At 42.7% G+C, this 12837-nt stretch overlaps 1 protein-coding gene across 1 annotated transcript in view; it reads left to right on the forward strand.

Moving 5' to 3' along the window:
* The first annotated feature begins 1927 nt into the window (after window positions 1-1927).
* The window catches only part of Dpp10 (dipeptidyl peptidase like 10), a 717576-nt gene continuing 706666 nt past the window's right edge, over window positions 1928-12837 (forward strand). Inside the window, exon 1 of the mRNA XM_038349339.1 lies at window positions 1928-1999. Coding sequence (XP_038205267.1) covers window positions 1928-1999 — 72 coding nt within the window. The remainder of the gene's footprint in view (window positions 2000-12837) is intronic.

Raw genomic sequence — 12837 nt, forward strand, 5'->3', positions numbered from 1 at the left:
TAATGCATGCTCTCTCCCCAACCACTCAAATGATACAGGAAGGGAAAAATACCTGGGTTGCCAGATTTATGGCAGATTTTCTTGTATTTCACCTTTATACATGCTTTATACTTTTACAACAAGTAAAATTATTCCCATCAAAAAGTTATTTCTACTGGAACAGAACAAATAAAACATTCACAAGGAGCCGGGGATCCCAGATGTTCACAAAGTAAAGGCTTCTCGTCAGCTGATTCGTTATTATGACTGCTTGGGGGTAAACATAATTTTTGTAGAAACACAAGTAAAAAGACCGACAGCTGACAAGAGGAGACTTGGTGGTCTGAATAACAGGTACAGGAGGGGAGTCAGCCTGTAAAGACACCACTTAAAGCTGTGCTACATCATCCTTCATGGGCTCGGGCTCTGTTCTGCTGGACGATGCTCGCTGCAAACTGCGATCACCAGGGTTCAGTCCCCAGAACTCACTCTGTGGAAAAAGAGCCAACGCCTGCGTATTTGCCTCTCTCTTGCCTTCCCACTGAGGAACAATCCTCAGTGGACCCAGAAATACTAGGACACTGCTTGTGTTCCATTTACCAAAAGCATATTCCTCTGAGCACCTCGGACAGAGCCACCTGCAGGTGCACGTGGGTGAAATTAGTGACCTTTGATAATTATAGCCTAAAGTGCTCCACTTCCAAACTAGGCTGACTTTCTGATTTGTATCGCTGCTCTAGGTCCCAGTCTTCACACCGCAGCTTAAGCTCTTGCGCAGAGGCGGAGGGCAAAAGGAGAGGACTGCCACCTTAATGTCTTCCTTGTTGCTCTCCCCCCCCCCCCCCCAATTTTATGCTTGGCTCAAGGTAGACTCAGCGAAACGTATTTGTAAAGGGAATGGCTGGTATGACTAGGAAAGACTTAAAATGTGAAGAGATTATTTTTAATGAATCCGGGGGAAAAATGTGGAAAGAAGAATCATGTGTGGTTAATGTCATTTTTCACAAACCTTTAGGGATTCCATTGCGTTACCCAGGCAGCCATCTGGGGAATCCAGGCTGGAGGTTAAAGCCTTTCTATTGCTTTAAGTCAGCAGTCACACAGCGGCAGGTCACCAAGTGGGACAAATGTCTCCAGTGCAGACAGGTGTTGCACACGCCCAGTGGGGCTCCAGGCGGGGATCTCCCGCTACCCCTGCTTTCTCAAAGTGCTGGAGCATGCCTAGTGGCCGCTCTGGAGCCACGGAGGGTTTTTGCACAGGCTCACACTCCGCTTCTCCGGGTTTTATCCGGAGCCCGCCGGGAGGGGGGTGGAGGACAGGGGGAGCCCACAGAGCCCGGCGGCCTGGGCTACACGAGTGCGGAGCTTGTGCGGGGTTGTCTCTCCCGCGCGCTTTACAGTTGCTCGGGAGATGCTAGAGCGCAGAGCCTGGCTGCTGCTGCTGCTGCTGCTACTGCTGCTGCTGCTTCTGCACCTGACGCACTGAGCACCGCGCGGGGAGCCCCCGAGGGCCGGCGGCGGTGCGGGTGCGCGGGTGGCGGACTGCGGTAGAATGAAAGCCTGGCTCCTCCGCGGTTGCAAACCACCGCTCCGGCGCGATCAGGTGCTGGCAACCAGCCGCCCGCCGCTCCACTAACTTGCCACTTGGTCGCGTCTGGTGTCTGCATTTTCGGGTGGTGGTGGGGGGCGGGGACATTGGGGAGCCCGAGGATCTGCGGTAGCCGAAAAGAGGGATCCTGCAAAAGAGGGGAGCCTGCTTGGCTCTGCTGCCGCTCTCAGTCCCCTCCCTGGCGCTCCCTTCCCCCACCCCATCGCTGCCGCCGCTCTTTTCTTCCGACAATTCCGAGAGCGACGGGGCGTCTGTGACATGCGTTCGCTTGCCAAGTGACGGTCCCCGAGTGCGAAGTGCCCGCGAGGAAGTGCGAGCTCCGACGCGGGCGGCCAGGGGATGACAGCCATGAAGCAGGAGCAGCAACCCACTCCAGGGGCCAGGGCAAGCCAGGCTCAGCCGGCTGACCAGGTGAGAGTTGGCCTCTAGGGACTATCCCTCCCAGGAGGGGTGGCTCCACTTAGCCATTCCTCCTTGTCCCTCAGGATCGGCTCCCACGCTTGCCTCTTCTCATTCCCCCCACCTCCCACCCTACTCTCGGGCTCTTTTCGCCTCATTCATGGACCCAGCAGGAACTTGGAGCATCCTAGTACGCTCTGGGGCTGGGCGACGGGATGCCCAGGGTGGAGAGCAGAGGGGAAGGGGGCAGAGAGGTAAATGCTGGAGATGCCCCCAGGGATCCCCAGGGGGCAGTCGCCGTGGGAGGGAGAGATGAGCTCTTCTTAGCCGTGTGGAGTCTTGACTTCTCATGAACGCGTTTTGGATGGTTCCAGCGCGATCCTGGAGACAGTCTCTTGCACAGGTCTAGCCCTGTCTCACTGTGGTTCGGACGCGCGCTAGCCAGAGATTCTGAAGTAGCAAACGACCTTTAAGCTACCAGAGTTTCCCTTCTATTTTCTTTTGAGAAGACCAAGATGGAAAAGCTAGGTGGGAGAAGAGGAAGGGCTCGGCATTTCTAGTCTGCCCAGGAGACTGAACATGGGGGAGTAGAACGGCATTTATCACTGAGGGGGAAAGAAAGATACTGATTCTGCTCGTTTGTTGGGTCTAGATGTGTCGCGTCTGCAGAGCTAAGGGGCCCTGTATTGGCTGATCCTGTCCCTTTTGCGTCCTTCGGTACCTGTCACCCCATTTTTCGTTATTGTTGTTTGGGTCTTTAGAGCGTCAGTAGCCTAATTATATGGAGAAATGTCTGTCTCCTCAGTGTCTGGTTTTGGGGAGATTTGAGAGTTGGGTCACGCTTTTTCCTAAAGTTGGAGGGGTCAGGAGCATGACGATGCCCTATCGAGGAGGAGGGAAGCTGTGAAGAGCTTGCTATAGACGCGGTCACGTTTACATCAATTCCAACTGGAATAAGAGAGCCAGTACTTGGTCAGCACAATGTGATTGAGCTGGAGGAGCTCCGCACAGATATGCAGGAGGTGGAGCACCAAGAGCTCTCTGCCCCAAGAGTGCATTTTCAGTCGAAGGCTGCTAGAGGCGTTCACCTTAGAGACACTCTCGGCTCATGGTTAGAAGTGGGGGATAACCGGGCCTGGGACAGAGTAAGGCAACTAGACTCCAGCTATTCAGCTCTTGAACCTCTGAATCCGCCTTGGAGGAACTGTCCAAATTGCTCAGGCGATGCTGAGGTACAGGAAAGGATACCAGGGATGCTGTCACTAATATTCTAGTCCTGATCATCTCTCCTGGTCTCTCTTTCCTATCTTTCTCTCCCTTTCCCATTTCCCATACATGTGTTTCACACAGGTGGTGGTGATTTTTTAGAGGTTTACTGTCCTTTCTCTCTCTGTTTACAGAGTAATGTTGCAGATTTATGAGGTTGTTTTTCTTGTTGTTGTTGTTTGCCTTTAACTGTCCAGTACCTTTGCCCTTAGATACGAATGCAAAGATTAAGGCATTCCTCCATAATGCTCTCCTCTTAGACCTCTCCTCTGATCCCCTCCCCCATCAGCACACATCACCATGTAGAGACCGGTTATTAGGCTTGTTTAAAAATATTTTACGAGAGGAGAACAGATGTGACATTCCCCTTTCCGGCTGACGTCCTTAAATTTCACCAACAAACCTTGGACTCTTGGCTGCTCCTGGAATGATGTGACTGAGAAGAATAATTAGTCAAGAGAGTCCCCACATGAAATTTTTGCTCACTAACCTGTGACACCAGCTGGTAACTCGAGGTGCTGCAGACTGCTTCCACAAGGGCGGGGGTGGGTTACAAGAAGTCAGGCAGATATACAGAAGCACATTGTATATATGCATGGTAAATCCCTTTGTTAGATTAATGTAACACTTAAAATTCACATGGGGAAAGAACTTCAAACTTGGTTCCATTTATTTCTTAGCATGTATATTTGTAGTGGCTGTTCCAGATATTCAGAGAGTGGCCATATACAGATCTTCACTCTAATTGGCTGCTTTTATGACATTTTGTGGCTGCACATGGTTCCTAAGTGTCAATGGCATGCATTCTATACATGCATTAGAGGAGGCTGATTTTGTAAATGCAAAATCAGATTGATATAATTGTTACAGTGGCCTCATGGGAGACTTTCACAAACTCCTGGGGAATCCCTATAGCTAGCATTTCTTTTGTCTGAAGATTAATATCTGAAATGATGGCCATATAATGTGGGTGATCGCTGTGAATACTTAAGTTAGTCTGAAGCCCACAAAGAATTGAGCAGCTTCAGTCACTATGCCTTGAATTTCAATTATCAGACAACTTTCATACAATACTAGATATGCTAGATTAATTGTGCTGGCTGCTACGATACTTCAAATTTAAAAAAAATTGTAAATTTAACTTGAAGTGGGCCTTTACAAAAGTCTTCTGAGTGGTCAAGGAGGAGGCACGTTCCAGCCACTCACTCACTCACTGTGTATTGATTCTGAATGATTTAGATTGTTGAATGTTGTCCAAAAGGTCTTTCACTTTCTGTGATAGAGATTTTCATGAGCCTCAAAGATGCCTTGTCCTGTGGCATCTGACACCTATGTTCATTTAGAACTGGCAAGAACAGTCTTTCTTGGGAGTGGCAGTGGTTGGGGTCATGGAATCTGGCTGCTATCAGAACCTGTAAAGGGCTTGACCTTTCTGCTTTCTCTTGTCACCTGCTGTCCTCTGTCACAGAAGCCCTGGCCAGAGGGAACTTCTTCCAAGAATGAATCAGGGTCTGAACACATTTTTAATACTTGGAACCATGGATAATAAATTTATCATTTTAATCATCTCTCTTTTTAAATAACTGTTGATTCATCTATTTTTAAAGATTGATTATAGCATTTACAGTAGCTATTTTTGTTTTCATAATACTCTACATTTATAAAATGTTCATAAATAAGTACTTCCCCATGGAAAGACACCATCATTCCCACTTCACGTGATCAAATACTCACTTTTTATTAATTTATCTAAAGATCTGCGGTGGACAGTTGTAGCTCACAGTGATCTGAGAACAAGCGCTTCAGAAGCAGTTGCTGTGTGTGCTCTGATGCTCTTAGGTTGACCAGGAGATATTTATCAAATGCGGTTTCCTATTAGCCTCTCAAAGCAGCATATTGAGGTCCCTGCTGTTGCTATTTCCACTTTAGGGCTGACATATAATGTCCCCTCGAAAAAGTTACACCACTTAAGCCAATTTGTATCCAGCAATGGTGAAGTGACAGAACTTGGCTCATTTAAATCAGAGGTCCCATCTCCTAACTACGCAATCACAGCAACATGTTTTTATGAGAAGTAGGAAAGATGATCACAAACTTTGCTTTGCACATATGTGCACAGAAAGGCTAATTGATGTAGATCTCTTTAAAGCATCAGGCACATATATGTAAATGCTACCTTTTGGGATGTTAAAGCTAACTGGGCATTCCTCAGATAAGCTAGATACTATGAAACAAATAGAATAAGCCATCATAAATACATTAAGAAGCTTTTAGAAAGTTTCTATCGCTCATCTCTGGTCTCAAGGTCTGTGAATAGAGTTCTCATCTCTTAAGAGTCAGCAAGGCAAGGTTTTGAATTTGTTCTTATTCCACCAGGTGGCGCCCTTCTGCTGACGCCAATGGGGACAGATACACCTAAATGCCTGACTATCGTCTACGCCAAAAGACAAAACAAAAACAACTGTTGGTAGACAGAAGACCCAAATAAAGCAAAAGAGCAATCTCAGTTTCTGGAATAGAACTCAATTGTACTTTTTAAAGCAACTATTTGAAACCAATGACAAAAATTGACATGTATTTTTCTTTTAAAATCGCACTTTTGGTAGAAGTCCAATTTTATCGCAACTGACACCTGCAGGTCTCCTGATAAATATATCAAGTTATGATGACGTTGGTCATGTATAAAAAGAATTAGACAAATAGAGGCATTCTACTCTGGACCATTAGGTAACACTAATTGAAAACAACTTGATAGGGAGCTGTCGTTCAATGTTTTTACTGTAGCTTTGTCTAGCAAGGTTGCTAACAATTTTGAAATGTAAACTAAAGACAAAGTTGTAAAAACATTGTCCATGCTTCTTCTGCTCACATATAAACATGTCAAAATTTAGTTAAAAATTATTCTTTTTAGCGTAGAGTCTTGAAACACTTTGGAAATAATTCTGAAACAAATTTGGAAATCATTTGAAAGCAGGTCTATAAACAGTGCTGGGGGCCAAACAGGACAATCAGAAATCCAAGCCAGCCTGGGATGCAGAGTAAGAGCTTGAAAAGCAAACACAACACAGTAGCAAGCCCGTGCGACCCCCCACCCCCATATACAAACTGTATAGGGGACACATTGATTGTCTTCTAGCTAATGTAAAACATACCTTTTAATTTACAGTGGTATTTCTATATGATTTGGTTAGAAAATATAATTATGGTTGAATAAGGCTCCTGCTATGATTTCGAACAGAGTATAAAGTTTCTCTCCTTTGCCTTTTTTTTTTTGGTGTGTGTGTGTGTGTGTGTGTGTGTTGTGCCTTTACGTGTGTAAGGTGTCAATGTCCAGCATCTCCCTCTATTGTTTTCCACCTCAGGTTTTGAAGGCAGAACATCTCACTGACCCTGAAACTGGAACTGGTTAGCTAGATTAGCTGAACACCAAGCACAACGCATCCACCTGTCCTCTCTTTCTAAGAGTCTCTGCCCCTGAATCTCATGTGTAGGCTGAGGATCCCAACTAGGGTTCTTGCACTTGGACATCAAGTAGTTTACTGACTGCATTACCATCTCCTTAACCCCCTATTCTTGGGACTTCTGAAATAAGGTCTTGCTATGTGTCCCGGAGTTAGCGTGAATGCCCTGTGTATCAAGAAAGACCCCTACTTCATGATCATCTCTCTTCAGGGCTGAGGTAACAGGTGTGACAACATACCTGGCATTTTACTCTCTCTTAACTTCTTATTTTATTCACTTAAGCATACAACTATAAACTAATAAAATATACAACATAAATATTTTATACACAAGCCATTTATCTACTGAATTAAGAATATACCATAAAAACATCTTGCTGAGAATTATCTGGTTTTATATCTATTTATTTATTTCAAGGGATGAGAAAATGACATGTTTAAAAAATTAAATTATATAAAAACACATTAAAGGAAATTGTGTTGTTAAATATTAATGCTAAATTATCTTATGCTTATTTCACTGAAAAAAATGTTTAAGCTAAGTATCTTCCAAACTGAGGGGGGAAAATGAAGCCATTTCTAAAATTCACTATCTTGTGTTAATTATTATTGTAAAATATTTTAAGACTCAGTATGCAAAGGATTAGTTCATGTATTTAGCATGCATCATGCTGCATATAGACACTAATTACCATGACTATAGCTGAGAATTTTGCACTACCAACCATAAATATTTACTAATTTTCATCTGTGGGTATTTGCTAGAAATCCTAAGCTCAAAGTATGCATGGATCTACCAGTAATTTTTAACTTGTCACAAGCTAGATTCACCTGGAAAGAGAGTCTTAATGAAGGGTTGCCCAAATCTGGTTGGCCTATGAGAATATCTATGGCGATTGCCTTGTTGGATCTTACTTATGTGGTTAGACCCACCTGAAAGTGGGCCCTGCCAACCCCTGGTTTTAGACTCAGATTTATATATGAGTAGAGAAAGCCAACTGAGTACTAGGCCTGCATGCATTCATTCTCTCTGCTCTTCGCTGTAGATGATGTGATGTGCCTACCTGCTTCAAACTCCTTCTTCCTTCACTTCCCTGCAATGATGCATTCTAACCTACAATTATAAGGCAAAATAAACCCTTTTCTTGCCATTGCTTTTTATCAGTCTGTCTTATCACAACAACACAAACGCAGCTCAGGACAGACAGAATGATTTGCATCTTCATTTCACCTGTGAATGAAGGAGACTGTTGGGACTCTGCATGCTTCCCTCACTGATTAAGTGAAATAATATGGAAAAGAAGAGTGCCTTTGATGAATGCATGTCTTATAGTCAATACTCTCATTATTGTGTGGTCTGGGAATAAGAGCCCAATCAAAATCTAAATAATAAAAAGAGGATCATAGGTCACCTCTAACAGACACATTATATTTCATAAACTCTCAGTGGAAATTTTTGAAATTCAATAAGTCCATCTGTGTGTACAAGTATCATATGACCATTTTTACATTTCAAGGCATTCAGGTTTCAAAGTATTTCTGTTGCATCTTAGAATCCCGTCAGTCAAAACTCATTTGGTCACACCATCCTCTAATAGACCAAGCTGAAAATAAATACAGGGTAATTCCCTAACAGTTTAATTAGGTATCAAATACGCCACATAGAGTTTCCAATGCAGTTCACTTAGTTAGATAATCAGCCTGAGATAAAGATGTTTGAGGAAGTGATGTGATTTATAGAACTATATTCTAGGGGCACAGCCATGCACTCAGGAGCTTGAGACTGCTGTCTTCAAAGGAACTGCACAATATTGAGCACCATCAATTTTGCACTGAAGAAGGGGGCACACACAAGGTTCTACCCACCATTCACTGAAGAACTGCTGGCTGTTAACTGCTGCTAAGGAGAAGGGGGTCCACTTTCCTTTCTACTCCTTCTTTGAAATTTTCATATATTCACACAGTGTATTTGATCATATCTACTCTTCACTTCCCCTCTTTCTACTCTACCTGAAGATTCCCATACCACCTTCCTCCTAACTCCATGTCCTCACTTTGTAATTTTTAGAATTCATTTGTTTCCTGAACTCATTAAATCCTATTAGAACCCCTTCTTTGAACATGGCCTTTGGGTCATCCGCAGGGTCATGGGCATGGCAAAACTATCAATGGTGCCCTTCTAAAGAAAAGTGACTCTCCCCAAGTGTAGTAGGAGTGGCGGGCTGCATTCCCGTCTGGCTCCCGGCCGCCTGGCTAGCTTTACCCAAAATAATTACACGGAAACTATATTCATTTAAACACTGCCTGGTCCATTAGTTTTAGCCTCTTATTGGCTAATTCTCACATCTTGCTTAACCCATTTCTATTAATGTGTGTAGTACCACAAGGTGGTAGCTTACCAGGAGAGATCTTAACCTGCATCTGTCTCAGAGAAGACAGGCATGGTGACTGCCTCACTTCCCTTCTTCCCAGCATTCTGTTCTGTCTATTCCACCCACCTAATTTTCTGTCCTATTAAAGGGCCAAGGCAGTTTCTTTACTAACCAATGAAAGTAACAGATAGACAGATGACCCTCCTCCATCACCCAAGCAGCCATCAGGTGCCAGAGGACTGAGTCATTTTTTTTCAGTGGTGTAGCCACTGGTCTGTTGTCCAAGATCCAGTAAATAGCCTCACACTCACGTACATACAGATAACCCTGAGTGGACTCAGTGAGTCATTTATAAAGATGACAAGAAGGTAGGAGGCATGCTTGTTGGAAAAGGAAAAGGTTTGGTAACATCATCAAAATGTGTTATACATATGTGTGTAATTGTCAACACACACACACACACACACACAAGGAAAATGTATAGTGAACTATTTTAAAAGAAACATTCCTTGGGATGAGATTTCAGTCTCCTTTGAGAGGTTATTGTATGGAAGTCTGCAATATCCCAGGGGATGTCTCTAGCATCACTGGTGTCAACAGGGTTAGCAAGCACAGTCAGAACCATTTCCCCCTTAAATTCTTCTAGCTCAATACATATATACAACATATCATATACTGATATTCTTCTAAGGATAATACTCCCTTGTGTTTTCCTTCTCGCTGAATGACATTTTAAAGGTGTTAATCACATCTGCGTACTATATTTTTATCCACAGCACAGTAATGTTTCAAATTAAAGATTCATTTTATTATTTTAAAGTATGTGTGTGTGTGTGTTCATTTGTTTGTGGGTATGTATATGTGAATGCAGTATTTTCAGAGATCAGAAGAGGGGTTCAGATGCCCTGAAGCTAGAGTTACAAGTGACTGGGAGAGGCCATGAATGCTGGGAGTTAAACTTAATTTCTTTGCAGAAATGGCAGATGTTCTTAACTATTGAGCAATTTGTCTAGCCTCGCTTTCATGTTTTCATTGGCCAGATTTCCATAGTTTTTGGCAATCATCAATGTATCTGTATGGAATATGTGTGTATGTATGTGTATGTATGTATATATGTGTGGGGGGTATGTGTGTGTGTATTTGAGATGTTAGACAGTTGTTGTCTGTATATATGTAGTCATCCATGTTGAGAGTGAGTTCACCTGAGTATGTGTATGCAGAAGCCAGAGGTCAAAATCAGATACATCTGTCCATTTCTTTCCCATCTTGTTTGAGGTCCCTCAAGGTCCTTGATATTCTCTGTAATCTATCTGACCATCGAGCCCCCGATGTTTACCTGCCTCTGCTTCTCCAGAGCTGTGCTACAGATGCAGTCCATCCCACATCATGTGGCTACTGGGGACTGGGGTCCTCATTCTGGCATGCAAATACTTTACCCGGTGGCTCATGAACTCACCTGAGTGCACTTCTTTTTCTAAAGTAGAAATCATGTGCTCTCTAAGGCATTTAAATACACCTTCCTCCTCCCTGGTAGGTATTTTTATATATCTAAGAGACAATAAGCCACATTTACCTCCTAAGGGGTGATTATAAGTCCTAGGTTCAAACAGAGACAAGTAATAGGGTTCGAGGAAATAAGGTCATTGAGACAGAGATCTGTCATATATTCATCTCCTGTCGAGCTGTCCTGAAGTCTCAGAATTTTTTATATAGTAGGAAATCTAACATCCATTGCCACTCCAAATAGTTCACCTTTATGAAAGACTGGTAATTTTTTTATTTTGAAAAATAAATTCTCAGGAATTATCATTCAAAGTACTTTTTATCATGTCTTCTATGTAATAAAGTGACTTTATACTCACCATGACATTGTTTATCTGGGATAGTAAAAATGTTAGTAATTTCCAACAAGTCTTCAGGTAATATGTTATTCAAGTGATAAGGATAGAACACTTTTGTACAAACAGAAAAGCGAAACATTAAATGGGTTTTTAGATTTGGTTATTGGGAGGCAGGGAGATGAGATGACCAGATGAAGGATTGAGAGCAGAATTTAAACAGATTTCAGATTGAAGCCATCCATCGCCTCCTTCTCAAGGTGCCATCCACAGCCCCTCTAAAAAGCACAGTATAGCTCCAAAATGAATGGAGTGCGGAGAGAGCAGAGGAGAGTGCCCTTATGGCTTATGAACATCCAAGCAAGAGAAATGTTTACTCTTGGTATTGCCAGGCTTCTAGACCTTTAGATCTCTTGAGATAGTTCCCTCCCTGTTTTCTCTCTCCCTCTCCTCCCCTCCCTCCCTCCCTTCCACCTCCCTCCCTCCCTTCCACCTCCCTCCCTCCCTTCCACTTCCCTCCCTCCCTCCCTCCCTTCTGCCCTCCCCTTCCTCTCTTAACATGCACATGTAAATGCATACGTGGATGCTAGAATTCTTCATCATTTGGGGCATCTTCACTACCATTCTCCATTTTTTTTTGAAGCAGTGTCTCTTCCTGTATACAAAGCTTACTGTCTCAGCTAAACTGTCTGGCCAGTGAGTGTCAAGGATCCATTAATCTCTACCTCACCCCATAGCTGAGATTATAGACACACACTGTTATACCTGGCTTCTAAGTGTGTGCTTGGGACCTGAGCTCACAGTGCATTCTTTGAAAAAATAATTTGGCAATTTTGTCAACAAAAATTCTCAGCAAATGTATGTTTTTTTCTTTATCATTAAATATATACATATCACATGATGTATATGTACATGTGTGGTATTGAAATACACTCCATATTTAATTTTTTTTTTTTTTTTTTTTTTTTTTTTTTTTTTTTTTTTTTTCTCATGGTTTATTTTTTTTTTATATTTAAAAATTTCCATCTCCTTCCCTCCTCCTCCCCCCTCCCTCCCCTCCTTCTCCCCTTTCTCTCCCCTCCTTCTCCCCCTTCCCTCCCCTCCCCTCCACCCATACCTCCCCTCCCTCCCTCTCAAGGCCAAGGAGCCATCAGGGTTCCCCACTATTATTATACAGGATTGGGAAAAAATCAGTTTGTAACAGCTTCATTTATTTCCATTATTTTTAGATGGACACTTACTGCTTTTCTAAAAGGCTTAATTAAAATCTGTCTTTGAAGTATTCTTGGTTAAATATTCTCTTTCCAGAATTCAGGTCACAGAAATGAATGGCTTTACAACTGTTTTTTTTTTTTTTTTTTTTTTTTTTTTTTTTTTTTTTTTTTTGAGACCTTGTGATATATCATGTGGAAGTTTCAGCAAAGTCAGTCAACAAGCTGGAGTAAAAGTTCAAAGGGAAAGATGCTGATTGTTTCATCAGAGGAGCAGAGTTGACAGTCCCAGCAGCAGCTTGCAAATTCTTATAACTCTAGCATCAGGACTCTGAATTCTTTGGGGAACCCCTACACACATAGATTTTTTTTTAAAAAAATCATAAAAAGAAAAGTTAGTTGAGTTCATAATAAAAACTGACTCTACACTGGGAAATGTTCTCCCGGCAAACTCCATCCTATCTGACTTTAATATCATTGTAATTTCTCATACCTATTGATTTTCTTAGGTTAGAACAAATAGCTATGCATGAGGTTACAAGAAAGCAAATGAAGACAAGTGAGGGAAACAGTCATTTTTATTAGCTTCATACCTATCTCCTTTTTCAGAGCTAAATGAACATTCGATTTTTTATTTCATTCGGTGGTGTCTGCCTTGAAAAGAGCAGTGTGACAAGGTTGGGTTATAATTGAGAATGAGAA

The sequence above is a fragment of the Arvicola amphibius genome, chromosome 12, assembly GCF_903992535.2.
Source record: "Arvicola amphibius chromosome 12, mArvAmp1.2, whole genome shotgun sequence".
In the NCBI taxonomy this organism is placed as follows: Eukaryota; Metazoa; Chordata; class Mammalia; order Rodentia; family Cricetidae; genus Arvicola; species Arvicola amphibius.